Genomic DNA, 19,969 nt, shown 5'->3' on the forward strand with positions numbered 1-19,969 from the left:
AGCATGTAGATTCACACAAAAATGAAACGCATAACAGAATAAGGAATAAAAATACTGTTCAGTAAGGGAAATTTTCATTGTGCAGTTATTAAAAAATAGCTACTCTGGTTCAAAGAAATGAAGAACTGGGTAGGTTAATTTAAAAAAATGTAAAAAAAATTTGCAGGTCTACAGATTTTTTAAATGTTGTTGAAAGTGATTAAAGAGAGTGCCGGTAGCAGCATTTATAGGAACATTGATGAGTTTGTTTGGAGCAGCGATGGTTATACAGTCGAACAGCTGCTGGGAGGAAGGATCTACAATAGCACTCCTTTGTGCACCAAGGATGCAGCAGTCTGTCACTGGAGGAGCTCTCCATTCAGCAGCAGCTTCATGCATGGGGTGGCAGACATTGTCCATCAGTGATGCTATTTTAACTAGAGTCTTTCTGTCTCCCACCACCTGCACTGGGTCGACCATGGAGGAAAAAATGTTATGAAGAAACAAAAATGAAACAAAAATGCATTCAGCAAGTTTCTTATTTGAGGATCCACATTCCTTGTTATATTTGAATAATCTTTTATCTGTGAACCAAAGCCTTTTACTCCCACATAGGAAATATACTATAACTCCCTTTTACTCCATGAGTATCTCAGAGGACAAATACTGTCCCTCACTTTCCCTGCAGTGGATTGCGCCTTGCTGTCTTTTTGTATCTTCATGATCACACATTGTCTAGTGATCTAAATTAATTTTCACACACTGCTCCCTGACTCCCGCCTTATACTCGCATTTATCAGATCCACCCTCATACATACACACCCAGATATAACGCAGTGCGCGCTCTCTTTTCCACACGCACGCTTACAGATTACACAGATAAATGGCTCCCACTCCCAGGCGGAAAATTGAACATTTGGATTTGCAGAATAAGAGCGTTACGTTCTGATAAAAAAAAAAGAAGAGTGAAAAGAAAGAGAAAGGAAAATCAGATAATTGAAGTGCTAAATCAAGTGATGGGAAAAGAGGGGATATGCATTCATTATACTCTCCTTGTCGTTAGCAAAAAGAGTAACGGCTTGAGGGGACTCTGATCCCGTGGTTCGTCTTGTTTTTTCTTTTTTTTCTTACTCTCTTTTGGGTCTCGTCTGTCTGTGATTTGGGGGGTGAAGGGTCTATTGGGAGAGAGGATTAGGATGTCTGTTGCCACACCTTTCTGTCCCTCCTGGGATACCATACTGTCACTCAGCCCGATATCCGCCTGCAGATAAGGGACCTGAGAGTGACTGACTGCATGTTGCAGTTTGTGGATGTGTGTCAGGAGGTTACGCAGTGTGTGTGTCACCAAAACGCCGACAACTGTGTCACCCATCAAGAAACTTGTCTCCTCCAGGGGGAAGCTCAGAGGAGGAGACAACAAGGAGCAAGACTCCAGTACAGACATTTTGTTGCACATTTTTCTTCCTGGTGAAGTTGTGGTTGACTTTAACTCCAGGGGAACAGAGGTGAATTTGACTTTCCAAAGAGAAAAAATCTAATACATGTGTACAAAGTTTGGGCTCAGTGTAACACACAGTGTTAATATCGGGACTGTTGGATGAAATCAGTGGAACAAATTCAGTCCAATTTTAGTTTGAGAGCTTTTCTTCTGTGGCGAAAAATGTCCACAAAAAGACAATTTTTGTGATTTATGATGCATCCTTTATTAACCCACAATGCAATCTGTCTGCAGCGACGTCTGTAGCTGCCACGCAGGTTTCAGCGGTCACCAGCGACTCTGCTGGCTCATCGTACTCAATCAGTGGCATCCTGGGAATCAGTTCTGCTGCTGATGTGGGCAAGAGGAAGAGGGATGAAGGTACGTAGTTATCCTGCATGTTCCTAAATCTTTGCATTTTTCCAATCAAATTGACATTTCAACTGTACACATTGGAAATAACAGGTAAAGTGCTGGTGAAACCTGGAAAATCTCCTCCACTGAAAAACATAAATATCAATGACAAATATGTGAGTGCGTGCATATATGAAGTCTGGGAGCTGTAAACCAAACATCTTGAATGAGAATCCCGTGTTTGTTTACCAACTGTGCTCCACTGGAGGCCCACCTGAGAAGTAATATTAATGCATGCTCTATTGATCATATGTGCTGTCATACTGGATCAATGTTGCATGGTAATGTGATTGTGAACCTCTGTGTGTGTGTGTGTGTGTGTGTGTGTGTGTGTGTGTAGCGGATGTGCGTGTGATTATGAGTGTGTATGTGGTAGAATCAGTGGCATTAAAAAGCCATCACACAGACAGTCTCCTGCGGTAAATGAGACAGCACCAGATGTTGGAGTGAAGTAGGGTGACAGAATGCCACCAGGGGCTATTTCTCTCCCTTTCTCTCTCTCTCTCTCTCTCTCTCTCTCTCTCGCTTACTCGTTTAGTGTCTCTTTCTCCTCACAAGCACAAACACACACACACACACATCGTATGGGTGCATTTTCCCACCCCTGATGAATTTTGAAATCGTTTCAGCCGGATACAGGTGAATCCCAGATGAACCATGATGTGCTCGATATTGCCTGCTTACCCATCAGTGGATTACAAAGTCCTAAACTCCCCCAAATCTGAGCTTTTGATCCAAACACAAATCAGGATGAGAATTCAGCTACATTTATGTTATCAAGTTTACCAACTTCCTACCAAGTTAACACATACATGCAAACACCACAACTTCTTACAAACTGAGACAGATAAGTCATGAGAGAACTCGTGGTTCTAAATACTGGTTAGCTCAACATTTTCTGATGCATTTTTGAAAACGATAAAACAACCAAACAATTCTAATTTTGGCACCACAATACTCAAATCATTGTCCAAATTTATGGATGTCTTTTCTCAGCTTTCATTAAACAATTTGGGGGCTTGTCCAAGTTGTACCAGAAAACACAAAACCGTCAATTTTGCAGCTGCACTCACATCATTTTATGGAACCAACATCAATTTGATATTTTTCTTTATCCAAAATGTTTCTAAATAGCACAGCAAGCAATACACCTAAAGAAACTCAAGAACAGAATAGAACCCAATGGGCATCTGTGAGACTGGAAAGGGATACAAAACTGTTTGGTCTCACAAGAGTCGTAGTGGGAGCCACTATCTACTGAAATTACCCCAAGACACATTGACAATTCTCCCAGTAAAAACCCAAACAGAACATCTAAAGCATTATTGCCTTAAGGTCGCTTTTTATGATCCAGGAATAAAAGAGAGACAGGGATAAACATGGCTGAGGAGAGATTTGAAATATATATTCATCTTGTTACATCTGGCGTAAAATTAACAGCATTTTAGATGAAGAACAATCAAACATGATGTTGGCACTGCGATGACCTGGGACTGCTTTGCTGCTTTAGGACGTTGAAAACTCGCAGTAACCAATGAAATAGTTGACAGAAAAGAAGGCCTTCATTAATTTTTTTTTAACAAAAAGTTTCCTGTATTAGTGAAAAACTCTGATATAATATTTTTTTGGCTACTTTTGACTAAATAACTAATTAACTTTTAACCAGCCTGCACTGACCTGAATTCTTTTTTTTCCAACATAACCATACTTAGTAAATGAAAACAAAACATTGTATCATTTCATATTTCACTGAGGTGGTCAGAAAGCCTCACGTCGGCCTGATTTTGCCTACTGTCACGTTTTGGGGCAGCGTTTTATCTGCAGCGTTTCTATGGCAGAAGTCTGTGGGGTTGGCTCTGTGGTCTAATTAACAGCATTGCTAATCACAGCTTCCATTAGAGCAGCCCCCGCTGGATAATGACACACACACACAGCAAGGGGCGACAGCAGGAACAGCATGCGCTGACATGGACAGACAAACACGTACACACTGACAAACAATGCAGCACGCGTCTCACATACACGCACGCCCATATGTTTGTCGGAGTTGACATTCGCGCACATATACTGCAGGTCATGTAGAGATGAGGCCAACAATCTCGTTGTTCCTTTGTCGACTTTGTTAAAATGACTGTTTAATTAAAAAAAGGTGAATATTTTACACAGTGCGGTAGGCGTTAAAGTGGAGAACGGTGGCATTTGTTGAAGTCAGAGACAAAGGATGATAGAAACATGTGAAGGTGGATGGAACCATTTTTGAGGAAATATAATTTGCAATGTGGATGTGTGGAGCTGCTAACGTTACGAAAATACATTTAAATAAAGGATTACACATTTATCTGCAACTAATTTATAACTGTTTACATGTGTTTTTAGACATTTGTTTCCATGGTTTTGCTTAGCTCAATTTAAATGGCATATCATAAATGTATACAATCCAAATATGTCTAATTTATTACATAATTCATTTTATTTCAATTGTTTTGCTCTATTTGTGTATTGGTATTGAGATTTCTCTTGAAAATCCATATTTGAATAAAAGTCACAGAGCTTCTGCTTTCTGTACAGGAGCTTTACCTCAAAAGTGTAAACCTTTTCTTATTGATTTCCATCTTTTATGTACAGAGAAAGACAGTTCCATACTTTAACAGGGAAGTTTTTCTCAAAACCTTGTCTTATCAAATGTTTGACAGTCTAGTTAGACCTCAAATGTATGTGAAATTTGTCAGTTTTCTTGATCTCTCATTTATTTCCATAATTTTTTGGCCAATAATGTCACTTTGACAACTCAAAATACTGCTAAAGGTAGCGACAAACATCCCAACCAAAGGATTAGATGGTTTGGTTTCACCCCTCAGTTCAGACGACATATTTTCATTAAAGAATAACAAATAAAGAACCCAATTTAGAGATGAAGAGTAATATAAGCCTGCATTCATTACTATGACACTGATGGGAGGAAATTACATCATATCGTAGCATAAGGACTATTTTTATTTCCAGAACAGTAACATTAGCATTCAAACAGCAGCTGTGCAAGTGGTGGGAACACATGAAGGTGGAATCAGCAGCCTGTATTTGTGTGTGTGTGTGTTTGTGTTTTGGTGGGAGGAGTGTGTGGGGGTAAAGCCCTGTGGTGACCTGTGCCCTCTAGCCAAAGCGAGGGGAAGTAGAGGGTGACTGAGAGCAGAATGGATTTGAATGGGAGTGAATGGAGGAACTTGACTTCTGGGGCCAAAAGGGGACCATTGTACCTTAACCTATTCTTGTTGCACGTTAAGGCTGCTTGTGTGCACACACGCGTGTGAATGTGTGCGAGTGTGTCCCTGTGGATTCAACATGGACATGAGCTCCAGAACAGGTGGATCGATTACTGCAGGGTGGATGTTTTATTTTTATTTCAACCTATTTTTGTCCTATTTGAAGGAAAGTCATACGACACACAGCTCCAAAGGCTGTCTTTTGTGTGTGTGTGTGTGTGTGTGAAGCAGAACTTGATTCATTGGCACTTACCCAGAATGCCACATTGACCTCTTACCCCCTTGTGCATCCACTGTGACATGCAGCAGCTTACCGAATGAAAGAAACTTGGAGTGAGAAAAAGATATGGAGGATGGCGGAAAGCAGGAAGGGGGGAGATCCGTCCCCTTCAACCGTGGCTCCGCTCAGCACCTCCCAAAACTTTGATCTTTTGACACACACACACACACACACACACACATACACAACCACACACAAGTTTAGCTACAAGCTTCAGTTGTTAGGTCAGACACTTCTCCTGCTGAGATAATCTACAGTATGTCAACTTTAATAAGATTCACACAGGTAATATCCCACCCTCAGGCACACACTGGCACACTGAATAGCTGACAACTTTAATTCTTCCATGTTTTAGGATTTAATCATCCAAACTGCTTGTGGGGTTGCTTTAAAAAAAGAAAGTCAAAGGCAGGCTGAGCCGTCGTCGGAGAGGAAGACAGAAGAGGCGGAGGGGAGAGGGGAAAGGCAGAAAGAAGGGAACAATGAAGGTTCATTGTTTGTTTTGTTCTGCTCTGAAAAAGAGGGAAGAGAAACGCTTCCCTTCTGAGACCGAATCACAGAGATAGAGGCAGCTGTGTGTGCGTGTGTGTGTGCGTGTGTGTGTGTCTGACAGTGAATAGGATTTAACCCGTCACGGCAATGAGTTTCTTTACCCATCCATGGATACAATGAGGGCCGGATATCAAGCTACCCACCCACAAACACACCTACATCAACGCCAAGAAGCATCCATACGCATTCACACACATGAATGGACAATATTGATTATGACAAGTGAAAGCTTTGTTCTTTCTGCTCAACTACAGTAACTCCTCTTCATTCTGTCGTTCTGCGGTCGTTTGAGGGTATGCTACAGTGGCGAGCTTAGGTCAGTGTTTCGGAGTGGACTTGTGTGTGTGTGTATGTGTGTGTGTTAGAGAGAAAGCAGAAAGCAATAAGCTGGCTGAAATGGTGCCATCAGAGCTACATGATTGATCAATTGAATTCCATCACAGCGACTGGCCAGTGGGATTAAATGGGTTGCTGTGGGTTACCAGGCTAAAGCATCATACCGCCTTTATCTGTCTCCTGATTGGTCTGCCATCGGAGACCTGGACCACGCTCCCAGCACCTGTGTATGAGTGCGAGTGTGACGAGACTACAAGAGTAAAAGAGAGATTAGGATCGAGGTGTTTGTTGGTGAGAGAACTGCTGAAAGAGGGTTTGTGTGCTGAAAAAAGTGTTTGTCAACTCTGTGAATGTGACGTATAGATGCTGTCTGGAGATATGAGGTGTAGACGAAGTCTTTAAAATAAACTCAAACCAGCGGCTGTTCCAGGACTACTTCACAATTTGAACAAGGCTGAACGTTAGTCTACAAAGGCAGATTGAACATTTATTAAGATCACTGTTGTCCTTATGCTGTGTTCTGTCTGTTTTTTCAAAGCTGGATTTTCCATGTTCTGAGTTAGAAATACAACAAGAAGTCAGAACTCCAGTGTGGAAAGTTGTTGTTCTCCAAGTTACACTTGTAGAAAAATTACATTTTCCATCATTTTGATTGCAAACTGAACTAAATTGTGAGTATGAACATTAAGGTAAGAAAAATGGCTACAGGCTAAATGGCCAATAACAGCTTCACCACCCAATATTAGTATGGAGAGAAAAGTTCTTGATGTAATCCTCATGGGTTGTGTAGCTCTTTGCCGTTTCATATTTTTTTAAGGTTTGTTTGTACAGAAATAATATGTCATGAATTGTACGCAGTTTGACAAATGATGATGTTAACGCATTCATAATTTACTCATAGTTTATCATCAGGAAATGTGGGCTTGTTCTGTCTCAGTCATTCTGCCGTATGGACAATTTTGGCCCCGACCTCCAAATACGTGCAGAGAATATCATCATGTGGAAGTCCAAAGGTCAGAAATCATCTGGATTTTAATTTTTAACACAAAAACTGAAGAGATTATATTCAGTTTATTAGAAAAATATATTTACTTTTGATTTTGAGCCTATTTAGCAATCAAACAGCATTTCAGCATGAGCTTTCTTTCTGCTTTATTTGTCCATTTTTTTTCTTTGGTTTTTATCTCTACATCTCTCTCCTTCTCCTTCTTTAGAACCAAAGCCTTTCCCCAAATGAATCCGTATTTTCTGTCCAAATGAAAAAAAAAAAAAAAAAAAAAATAGAAATTTGAAGTCACGTAGCTCTTTTCAACCTGTCTGTCATATCACTACCCAGGACACACATACACACTCCCTGACACACATCAAACACACTGTGACCCCCAGGACTAAAATAGGCTCTCAGGAGCAGTTTGGAGCAATGAATTGGCTCTATAGCAGGGGATTTTCACCCTCATCCCCTTTTTCTCTTTATCTTTTTCTCTCGTTCTCTCTTTTCTAATCATTTGTGGGCTGCGACTCCTCAGAGTTCTTATAATTGTCTCGTTCAGTCCCTCAGCCGAGCAATAACTGCAGGATACAAGAGCTCACAGTCTAATACTGATACCGAAGCCATATATATTTGTGTGTACGTGTGTGTATGGGCGATGCGACGAGCGGGAGGGAGGATTGTGTTTATAAGAGAGGAGAGGGTGTACTCCTGAGAGATCAAGAAGGAGAGGCAGCGTATGCCAGGTAATGGATTGCATTTGTATGCGATTTTCTTCTGAGTCTCCACAATCTATGAAGTCTTTCAATCCTGAATCAGTTCACTGGACTTTCTTTCAGACAGCTAACTTTTTTCCCCGTATCCATCTCAGAAATATATCCAGTAAGCCCTTACGTCTAGTCACCTTTTTCATTTCCCCACCTTCTTTATTCTGCATCCTCTTAACATTTTCCAGCTGCAACCTTTCTAATGTCACTCCTACCTGGTGTCCCCTCTGTGCAGTCTTACAGGAGTCACCGCTGGCTAACGGGCATGGCCACAGTGGGCGGGACTTCCTCAGGAAGCAGATGAGAGGGGAGCTGTTCTCGCCGCAGCAGATTGAGGTATTGGACCGCCTCTTTGACAGACAGCCGTCTTGTCCAATCCAAACCACCACTGAGCTCTATGTGAGCCCTGACTCTGGCAAGGTAAGGGCAAGGCATTGTGCAGGCTCTGGCTAAGGCCAAAAGGTGCAGGGGTTATATGTCATAGATTAACAGTCATCACTTGTCATACAGAAAGTTTGAAACATTTATGTTTGGTTAATTATTTCGTTGTAACAATGCGTCGTGGTAACCAATCCTATACTGTGGAAAAATATGTTTATTTCTCCTTAAAAGGTGCCACAACTGTAAGGAAAAAAACATTTGTGAGTTGAGCAGCAGAGTTAAATGGGTGAATGACTGATTGCAGTCCTCTGGACTTGACAAGGCACAATACAACTACAGACCATTTACCATTTTACACATCACACCTTTTGGGACTTTATTGTAAAGAATGAAATGTGAATAATGTTCCTTCTACTTCACAATTATCCCCTATTTTGTGTCAAAAATATGTCGGTGTTTTTGGTAGTAACATGGCAAAATGTGACAAAGATATAAATCGTCTTGCAAAGAGTTGTTGATATTAGAGGTGTCCATCTTGAATTTCTGATGCTGTCACGCTGAAACATGCTGACTAACATTTGAAGCTGCTGATGCAAACCTTGCAAGCTAACAGAGGGATCTCTGCTTACAGCTAAAAAAAAAAAGCCTGCCTGCTCTGCCTTGCCATGCCATGCCAATGTTGACCAAAATCGCACAATCTCTGCATATGCTTTTAATTTCTCACAGCTCAATCACTGGGTGTTTGGAGAATGTGTAAATGAACTTTTGTTTTCTGTTTCTGTGTGGATTCCTGCAGTCTGATGGACACTGCTGAGACGCAGTGAGGGTAGTTTATCGACATTCAGTTAATCTAGACACACTGCAGGGGTTAATGAGCGTATCGACCCAGCTTTCATTATGACCTCACTTCCTGCTGCTTCCAGGACGGTGATGGAAATGGGGCATCCGGCATGCTGATGCACACGGGGGATGAACTGCATATCTGCGTGCATGGTAGAGACAAGAGACGAGAGAGGGTGTGTCTGTGTCTCTTAATGCTGCATCTAAATTGACCTCCCGCCCTTTTCCGGCAGTGAATTAATGTAAATCTGAGCGGAATAGACAGGTGTAAGTAGTACTTTGCATAACAAAATGTGAGCAGGCTAGCATTTGTATTCCGTCTGCCTTTTTCAGATGTCTTCTAATGTGCAGCCCTGCTCTCAGCATTAGGGAAATGTTTTGGACCTTGTTTCAAAATGACAATTTTCCTCTACAGTTTCTTTTTTTTTTCTTCAGGAAAACACTTTTTAAGTTTATTTATACAGCCAGTGTCAAGTACATGAACCCAGACAGACCCCAGAGAAGTTTTAGTAAAACAGGTTATAGCCTTAGACCTACAGGGCAGAGTTGGACTTTTTAACCCATTCACTCCCATTTGACCAACATGAGGAGGGTGGCGGGTCGGGGCAAGAGGTCGACAGGTATTGGTTGGAGTAGCTCTATAGACTGAGATCTGGCATCATAAATACCCATGATTCCTAGGTCAGTGTCCTCTCTGAGCCACTGAGGTCAGGGTTTGGAACGAGTCCCTTTAAAATCTGTGTCACACTGGGGTCAAACTGGCTTTAGGTTGCACAACATCACAAAGAAATCCAGGCATCTACTCATGCCCATCCCCCGTTTTTCCTGGAGAGGGTGATTGACAGTCACACCCACTGACAGCTACAGCTTAGCCTTTCTGGTATGTGAGCTAAGGTGTGTGTATTAATATGTGTGTGTGTGTGTGTGGGGGTGTGTGTGTGTGTGTGTGTGTGTGCGTGTGTGTGTGTGTGTGTGTGTGTGTGTGTGTGTGTGTGTGTGTGTGTGTGTGTGTGTGTGTGTGTGTGTGTGTGTGAACCAGTGGTGGTGGGGTTTTGGTCAAGTAGGGTCAGACTGCGTTGAGACTGACAGCTTTAAATGCACTTTCCTCTAACGGTGATGACGTGTGCAGGGGAGTCAGCGGATGTGCATGTAAGGAAGAAAGGAAACAGAGAACCAAGTGGAGAAATAAAAAAAAAAAAGGAACCACTTTTACAACATGGACATTTTGATTTCAGTTCATGTATTTCAATATTTCTGCCTCATAAGAAGTAATTTTTCCACAGCTGAAGAGCCTAAACTTATGTCAAATGCAATTTGAACCATCAGCCTCAGCTACTCTTCTAACTTGTTTATTTTGTTTTAGACTTTTACTCCATTGTTTTATCTCATCTCCCTGTGCTGCTCTTGCTCCCCGCTGCCTGTAGTCTATTAAGCTGCGCTGATCATTTATGTGTGCATGTTTGCATGTGTGTCTGTCTGCAAGTGCGCCTGTCAGGGAGAGTTCATTTGAATTTCCCTTCTATCACTTCTTATTACTCAGCTGATAAGTCAGGCGGGCTGACTGCGCCCTCACCCGTTTCGGCAACCCCGGGTCCAAATGCCCCCCTCTGCACTCACCAGCACAGTTTGATCGTTTTCCAGCCTGAAAATCAATGAAAGATAGAAAAGGTTTACACCTCTAGTCTACGTTTGGATGTAAACCAAAACCTGCTGCAGTGTGAAAGAATAAACCAAGATAGCAAGGATGGTTGTCACGTGTGGTCATCTCCTTCTGGTACCCATCTAGGAGTACATCGTCTGATTCTGGTGGAGTTAACTAAATGTTGAGAACTCAAAGAACTCTCAACTCAAAGAACTTCCACTTGCTTACAAATACGCCACGCTCTCCCTTCAAACTGTGTTTGCAATGCTAAGTTTGTTCTTCTGGTATCGTTTCCTCCAAAGGTTGAACCTGCTCAAAACGGCTAAAGCCAGAGGATCAAGAAAACATTTTCATAGAAGTTGAAACTATTTTAACAGGAAAGTTGAATCTTTTTTCAATTTGAACTCTTCATGGCCAGCGAAGCCATCAAAGAGGGAGTTCATTATTTTTCCCATCCATTGTTGTTCTCACAACAACAAATGTGACAATAATTCTTGAATAACAGGCTGTAAATAGCATATCATATTGATAGGTAAGAAAAGTAACCCAGACGTTGTATTTGAAGCATTATATCCAGACCGCTTCCCCCTGGAGTTAAGGTCTGTGTGGGTTATCTGTCTGAAAATGAATATCCTCCCCACTGCTGCCACGCTCAGTTTGAGTTCAGATAAATTCTTTCCCCGACAATCCCTGTCTCTGTTTGTGGGCCACTCAGGGAATTGTGTTTGTTTATAGCCAAGCCTTTTCCATCAGGGGTGCACAAGACAATGTGGAGAGGGAAAAGGGGGGTCAGGAGGGAAAGGGGCGTGGGGGGAGAGAAATCAGGATCTATTTGGAGAATGGAGAAAAAGAGAAATACTATTATGCAAATGGTTCAAGCCAGCACGGCTGGCGTCTGTGTGTGTGGTAGGAGACTGTGTGTGTGTGTGTGTGTGTGTGTGTGTGTGTGTGTGTGTGTGTGTGTGTGTGCGCGTGTGCGTGTGCGTGTGTGTGTGTGCTTCAGAGGGACGATTAGGACTCATCTGTCATTGATGTGGATTTGGGCTCTGAAACTCCACTTACCACATCTGAGGCAATCTGGTGTATAAAAGGCAAGAAACTCACTGAGAATTCAGCTGCTTTGCCAACGGAGCCTCAGAGTAAAAACCGCCCACATTTTTGAATTAAAGATTTGGTTTCATTACATACACGTTTTATTTTATGTAATCTTAGTTTGTGCTGTAGAAGCACGATCAGGGGAACTTTGGAAGAAAATCTAATCTGTCACTTGCTTTTTATATTAGGAGATCATTAAATTAAATGCAACTTTATTTTCTGTCCTGTAATTAATTCAGTCAGACATTTATACCTCTACAGTGTATAATAATTAAGTTGTCATCTGACAGAACTAAACTAACAAACCAAAACATGTAATTTTAAACCTAATAAATACTGCATTTCAAGGGTTAACAAATATATGCATGGTTTCATTTCTAAATAAATCTAATTAATCTTTTGTTGAGATTTAGAAGGACATACTGTTTACAGTTCTGACCAACCTATCCCAGAATCAAAAGACTAATGAAGGACATTTTATTTTATTGTGTCTACTTTGCACTTGAATGTCATAGGAAGACATGCTGCGTTCATAAAAAAATGCTTCTGCTTCCCCTTCATTTGATATTTTTTGTATTAGTTTATAGGGGTACTTAGCTTACATTCAGGTACTACAAATATTACCAGTTGTCTCATATAAAATATTATTTATTCACTATATTTCTATTTCTGTTTGTTTCAGTTTCCAGGGAGAAACATTTCAAGATCTCTAGAAAATAAAAGGAGCATCAGTCTAATTCAAGCATACTGCATAGCATTTTAAGAATCAAACTAAAGTATTTATTCCAAAAATGTTTTCTATTAAAAATGAATACATTCAATCATTTCAAAAGAGTGTAAAGTTTTAAGCTAATTGTGTAACCTCATTTAAATTAAATTTAAACAAATGTTTGACACTCGTTCGCAGACCTTTAAACAAACACCTTCAGTCTGATAGTTTTTACAGTCGTAGGAAACTTATGTGGATAATTAAGGCTTACTCATTTAAAGTCATGATGACTCCTAATGTCTGTAAAAGATCTGATTTCTGAGGGCCATAGTTACTACGTACTACATGTGGCATGAACAGACTGATTGCCTTCTGAGCAACAGCAAAGTTTTTGGGCATGTCATAAAATTTGGCACTGCTACAAAATGCACCAAAGTGGTACTTAAATGTAGCAGAAATTAGCTGATGACAACACAGTTTTATCTCATTCTAAACTATGCAGAGGCTCTGTCTGGACTGATGAAAACTAACTTACTCAGACATGCAGAACAGCTGAAGCAGCACCAACAGCAGCTGATCAGACGTGGTCTTATATTAATACAGTTAATAATAATTGATCAATTGGATCAGATATTCCGCAAAATGCACTTTATTTTTTCATGTTTAAAGCGATAAAAAACACTTTTTTAAATCACTATTTTTAGTGCGTTTTACTTTTTCAGGGTACCACTCTATCCAGCATCCATTTCCAAACTTTGCAATTTTGACTATAAAGAATCAACAAGAAAAAAGGGAGATTCTTAAGTGTAGATTTCCCTATAAGACTTTATATGTAATCACCTATAATTGATGAACCAGGTCCAGATTTTCCTGCCATCCTCCCCTTCATCCTGCCTGGTTGTCCAACTCCTCCCCATCACCATTACCAACTCCCCCCCCCCCCCCAAGTACAGCCCCCTCCTCGGCCCCCGCAGCTGCGTCCCTTTTCCTTTGATGAGAGCTGATGGCGCTGTATGAGCGGTGGAATTGACAACATTTACGGCTGCGAATGAGAATGATCCATCTTGCTTAGCGGGCCTGTCACCCCACTGGCCAAACTTCATCATGACCAATTACCACAGCAGACCCTTTCTTCTCGGCTGGTGCTGCTGGCTGGCTCTACACATGGCTACATGGACACATTAGATGCTATTATAATGAGACCTAGCAGCCAAGATTTGGTTGTGTTGGTGCGTGGGGGGTACACAGGGATAGCATCTTTGATTGGTTTAGGAAAAAAAACTGCAGGACCTCTTTCTGACAGGGAAAAAAAGGGGGTGGGGGCTTAAAATGTGCCGGAAGTGTAAAAAGGACCAGAAAGAGAGAGGTGTGTAAGTGTACAGGGTAAGCTCTTATTTGGCAGGTCACAGTCCAGTGGTTGTGCTGTGTGTTGACGAGCACAGGGGTGTTTAAGAGGTCAGTGAGCACAAACAAACGCCTACACTTACACACAGATGCAGACGTATTAAAAGGGTCAGTGCGACACTCTCACCTTATCACCCCCCGCACCCTCCTTCCCACCACCCCTCACACACACACACACCCACACACACACACACACACACACACACACACCCACACACACCTACACACACACACACACACACACACGGGAAAAAGGAATGGAAGACATTTGATAAGTCAAAGTAAAATATTTGATAAATAATTGTTTAGTATGTAGCGAGTTTTGCTCCGAGCTTGACTCAGGGAACAGCACAAGCGGTGCTGACGTTTCTTATTGATGCGCTCTATATTCTGATGTTGACATAAGAGGCAATCTAGTTGGTAAATAATTTTGGACAAAATGTGGGTCAACTTAAGAGTTATTCAGTGTTTTTTCTCAAAACTGGACTAGATTTGGGTGCAGGAATGATCCAAGGACAGTTTTGATGTATGATTTCTGAAACTTTGTGTTTTTTAGCCAGTTACAACAGATAGTCAAATGGTGATCCAGCCATCACCTGGAAACAATATGGATATTACCAACATCCATATTTATTTATAGTGTGGTGACCTCATGGATGGAATTTACGAACAAAATATTGCAAATAATAATTATTTATAATAATTATAATTATATTATTCTGTTTTCTGTCATGTTAGTAGGTATGCTCATAATTTCATTGTCTTTTAAAAATGTAGGTGTTTTAGGTGTTTGCAAAGACAACTTCACAATTTTCATCCTCTCTTGTTGTAGCAGTGGAAGCTAAATTGCCCTTTAAACAAAGTTAACATTTCAATCTGGAGCTGCAACACATCAATCAGTGAATTCAAAAGAGCCCAGTTGTAGGTATTTCTTCAAAAATTGAAGTTTGTCAGATTTTAAGATCTAAAGTTGAAAATGCATTTCATTGTTTGGGGGAAGATCCCAACCCTCATCCATGCATGCCTTTTTTTTCTAATGTAAGTGGTGATTCAAGATGGCAACGCCTAAATTTACGCCTAAATTTATGCATGTATATTTAGTTAAGTTTTTTTTAGAATCCAGTGATGCAAATACACAGATGCAAATTCGAGCAAAAAGTGCTCATCAATCTTGTGTTTTTGTGTTAGGTTATGAAATAAAAAGGATTCTGAATCAATAGGACATGTTTTCTCCTCTTATTGGATGTTTTAATTAAACAGTAACCCAACAGCTCTGTCATTAATTATTCACATTCCTGAAACTGAAGATATTCTCCACCACATTTTGTGATTTAGAGCCTCTAAACTTTTCCAAGTATCTAAGGTGTAACTCTGAAACCATTCAAATACCTTGTGGAAAGTAATAAAAATCTAAGCCTAAATAAGGTTTCATGGATTTGGGCCCCTGTTTCACTCACTGATTCAATTCTGTGACGCAGCTTGACTTTCTTTGCGGTACCGCAGCAACATAAAGCTTCTCATACTGCCTCAGACTTCACGGCATATCTCACATTCAGATCCACAGTGATGGATTCCAAAATGAGAAAAGATGGGAAAATGACCATAAACCCAATTTTTCACAGTTCGTACTATTGATAAATGAGGACCACTGTCTTCTCCTTATTATGTGAAAATGGACGATTCTATAACAAAATATACTCAAGAGAGTCAAATGTTCGTACACTCACACCTAAACCCAGTAGGAGACCGGTTATCGGCCCGCCAGGAATGTTCCTGTCCAGACAGTCTCTGGTGTTTAATCTATATATTCTCGGCCATCAGTGTCGCCATCATCTCTCTAAATTACCAGAACCACCCACATATACTCACACACAATGACAGACCTCTCAGAGAGACGAGGATGGATGGGTCATGGCTGAAAGCCGGGGTCAAACACAGGTGAGTTGTCAGGCTGCAGTCTGGCCTTTGGGAAGAGCTGGCATGCTGGTTTCTCTGGAAAAAGACAGTTTGTCACCGTTCTAATTATATGGTTAGAATGATCCGTCATAAAAAATATGACATAAAAATTTTGCACAAAGTTTATATTTGTTCCGGTTTGCTATAAAATGTACTGCTACATTTGTGGCTCCAACCATAAAGGTCTTTGTACTTTAATATAATTTTCTGTGATAAACCAACACAATGTAGTGCTTAATCTCGGGTGCCCGATTCCAGCCCCGTCCTGCAACTTCTAGACGCACTCCTGCTCCTACACACCTGAATTAAATGAACCACTCATTACCGAGCCTCTGCAGAGCTGAATGTCTCGTCGCTGTTGAGAGAATTAAGCTAAAATGTCATTTGATAAGTTGATAAACAGTTTCAAAATTGTATTTAAATAAAAATGTGCATAATATGTCATCTTGATCCTCTTAATAGACTTTGGTGAAATCAGTTGCCTTTAGGAGTCATCTTATTAATAGATAAAATCCACCTGTGCCAAAACGCCTGTAGTAACTCTACAGGAGTTGCAGAAAAGCAAATGTTACATGGGAGAATTGTTTGACAGAACGAATCACTGATTGTTAACTCTACAAATTTGGTATTAAGGAAGAGTGGCCAGAAATAAACAAGAAGTCCACTTTCATCTTTCCACAAGCCAAGTAGAGGTCACAGAGGAAAAAGGTGAAACGATGCATTATAGTTATATCCTGCAGATATGATGAGGCAGCATCGTACTTCGTTTATGCTTGTCGGTTGACTTCAAGAGTCTAAATACAGGATAATTTTTGAAGAAAACATATTAGAGGTTTTAAAAAACTGAAACTGTAGAAGAACTTCACTTTCCAGAGAAAATTGACCCCAAACACACAGCTAGAATTAGAAGGTAATGGTTTAGTTCAAACAATATTAGAATGGCCCAGTCAAAGTCAAACTTCCATCCAACTGAGAACCTGTAATAAGAGTTAAAACTTGAATTCAGACGCAGATTTATTAGAAAGAAATCTTGAAAACTCCTCTTCTTCTTACTTTATCATGACAATCATTCACCACTTTTTTGTGAACTATTACATAAATAATAATAAAATACCATGAAGTTGGTAATTATAACGTGACAAAACATGAAAAATCTCAAGAAGCATAAACACAGATTTATTAACGTAGCAATGATATAATTGGCATTTAGAATTAAAAGCTTTAGATCTTTTTCACCTATTTCTGAAAATAATTGAGTTTTGTGCTGGAAATATTTCCACTGCTACATCAAGCACATTTTTTTTTGTCACTTAAACCTTTTCCTCCTTGTGTGGTTTTGGGTTTTGTATCTTCCTGTAATGTTCAGAGCATTGGGAGTGTGTGTGTGCGTGTGTGTGTGTGTATTGAGAAGATCGCCATTCTTAGGTTGGTATCTCGGGAGACAAGAGGCTTTGTCTTATAGCCACAGTCTGTGTGTTTGTGTGTGTGTTTAAATATATGTTTGTTGTGTATGTACCGTGTGAGCGCTGGGATGAGAGGGATGAAGAGAAAGTGCGAGCTGATCCTGCGGTTACAGACTGTTGGACTTGGTTGTACAGTAAATCCCTGCCTTTGTAAACAGATCAATAAACTCTCAGCTGTAGGTGTGTTTCTGTACATCAGTGTGTGTGGGTGTGTGTGCTCATAGGAAAAGCTGCTTTGCTCATCGCTGTGAGGAAGGTGTAACATGCAGGATATACTGTGGACATAATAAACAGATTGCTCACAGCTGTATTCCGCACGGGGCACAATCGTGGCTTGATGTTATTTTCAACACAGAGTATCATGATTTGGATTTGCTGTCTAATAAATCTATTTTTCCTTTTCCTTTCTCCTTCCTTCCAGACATCGGACTACTCGGCCATGGCCTCTCTAGCAGGCGGGCTGGACGAGATGAAGAACAGTTTGGCCAATCCGGGCACAGGGACGGAGTTAGGATCCAACGTCTCCGGCCCACAATCCTACCCGCTAGTCCCAGGTGAAAAAAAACAAAAACGCTTAAATTCCTTCAGTGTTCATAACTCAAACTCTTTTATCTGAAACAGAAACTACACATTTCCATAGATTTAACAACTGCACACATAAAGAAGAAGGTAAAGTAAGTCTAACTCTGAAGTTTATTACAGAGTGCAGAGGGACAAACAGTTCTCCTCATAAACTGCACAATGCTTACTGACAGAGTTAGACTGTAACAAGAGCTTTTTTGTATTTACTAAAAAAAAGCTAAAAGTTATCAAGTATCTACTTAATTAATAAACATCAAAACGGAAAACTGTTTAAAGTTGAGGCTTTGAAGAAATTCAAAGTTTCAGAAGCCAATGGACATCCGACGAAGTGAAGGAGTAGAACGGTCAATAAAGATTGTGTCGTGTGTCAGATAAGCCTGCTAATTGTCATATATCAACCTGCTCCGTGATTTAGCTCCTCTCTTAGCTGAAGGGTTTGTCACTAAAATAGCCTCTCCTGGTAACGGCTTGTTAGGACATCCAGAAGCTCCTCACAGTGGATTCAGATCCAGCGTCATCCACTCTTTGCAGAAACCTTGCATAAAATTTGGAAAAACTGACTGTGTAGGGATACTTTACTATAATGAGTAAACACAGCTAAGAGCACTTAATTTAAACTCAAGAAACTAAAAACTAATTTGTAAAAAAATATATATATATATTTTCTGAATCTACTGAGAATATTTTAAATATAAATCCTTTTAATTTTATTTGCTTATTAATAAGTTATTTTTTTAAAAGCAGCTTTTATTCCTGACTTTCACAAGAAAACTAAGATCATGTCCCTTTCCTACTGCATGTCAAACACTGAATCAATTATTTCTTCTAAAGGAAGTAGTGCTTAACCAACCTCTGGCTGCATATTCATCCAATTCACAGGATAAACCAAAAACTTACCTTAAAACTTTGAAATAGAGTTGAAATAGAGGAAAGGCATAATTATAAACAAAAACACACTGGAGCTAATGCCTTTCTTCTTAGCAGTAGTTTAAACTGCATAATCTAAGTGCTCAAAGCACTGCTTAAAGAGCTCAGTGCTTTGAATGTCAATTAAGTGGAGGAAAGGGATTTAAGGAAAGGTGGAGGAAAAGTGAACACCTCGCTCCCTGCTCTTTCTCCATTTAGGGGCACAGGGAGAGGCGCGATTAATTAAGAGCAGACCAGGGAGCACTTGGACAAGCCTTTAACACTCCCATCTGTAATGAAGGGAATCATTGATCTGGGAATTTGGGATATCTGGGAATAGGTTCTTTCTTTTACTCCCTCTCTCTCTCTTTCAAACCACAGAGGGATATTACCTGCACACACCAGAGCAGGGGAAAAAGAGTGTGAGAAAAAGAGAGAGAGATGAAAAATTTCCATTTCTGCTTATGCATGCAAACACACACATTCATATTCACATGCGCACACACCTTCTGAATATTATGCATGCATTTCCTCGGCTGTCTTTTCCCTCAGAACAGAGCTCCCTCTAGGGGACCAGACGTCCGTGTGTTTGACGCAGTGTTTTTTTTGAATCCTTGAAGTGTTGATACTCTGGACACATGCTGGAGAGCAGCATCTACATGCTCGACCCTTCTTTCCAATCCCGCACGGCACTTTCCTTTACTCCGAACGTCCGCCAGCACACCAGGGTGGGAAGACGCAAAGCGGGGGGACACTTTGCATGTCGTTGGTCCTCCTGGGCTTGACAGGGTTGTTCTGATGGCTCTTTGATGCGGTGAATGAGACAGGCAGACCAGTAGGACAGAAAACGCGTGCTCATCTGTAGCTGCAAGTGAGCGCGGAGGAGACTTGTACTTGTTTGTTGACCTCTAAAGAAAAGCTGTGGAGAACAGATACAT

At 40.6% G+C, this 19,969-nt stretch overlaps 1 protein-coding gene across 1 annotated transcript in view; it reads left to right on the forward strand.

Annotated features, from left to right (window-relative positions):
- The window catches only part of pax5 (paired box 5), a 62,187-nt gene that overhangs the window by 25,872 nt on the left and 16,346 nt on the right, over positions 1 to 19,969 (forward strand). Inside the window, exons 5-7 of the mRNA XM_014980900.2 lie at positions 1,712 to 1,837; positions 8,289 to 8,473; positions 17,965 to 18,097. Of these exons, the coding sequence (XP_014836386.1) occupies positions 1,712 to 1,837; positions 8,289 to 8,473; positions 17,965 to 18,097 (444 nt within the window). The remainder of the gene's footprint in view (positions 1 to 1,711; positions 1,838 to 8,288; positions 8,474 to 17,964; positions 18,098 to 19,969) is intronic.

Source organism: Poecilia mexicana, unplaced genomic scaffold (assembly GCF_051168715.1).
Source record: "Poecilia mexicana isolate PSO_F unplaced genomic scaffold, ASM5116871v1 scaffold_1, whole genome shotgun sequence".
Taxonomy (NCBI): domain Eukaryota; kingdom Metazoa; phylum Chordata; class Actinopteri; order Cyprinodontiformes; family Poeciliidae; genus Poecilia; species Poecilia mexicana.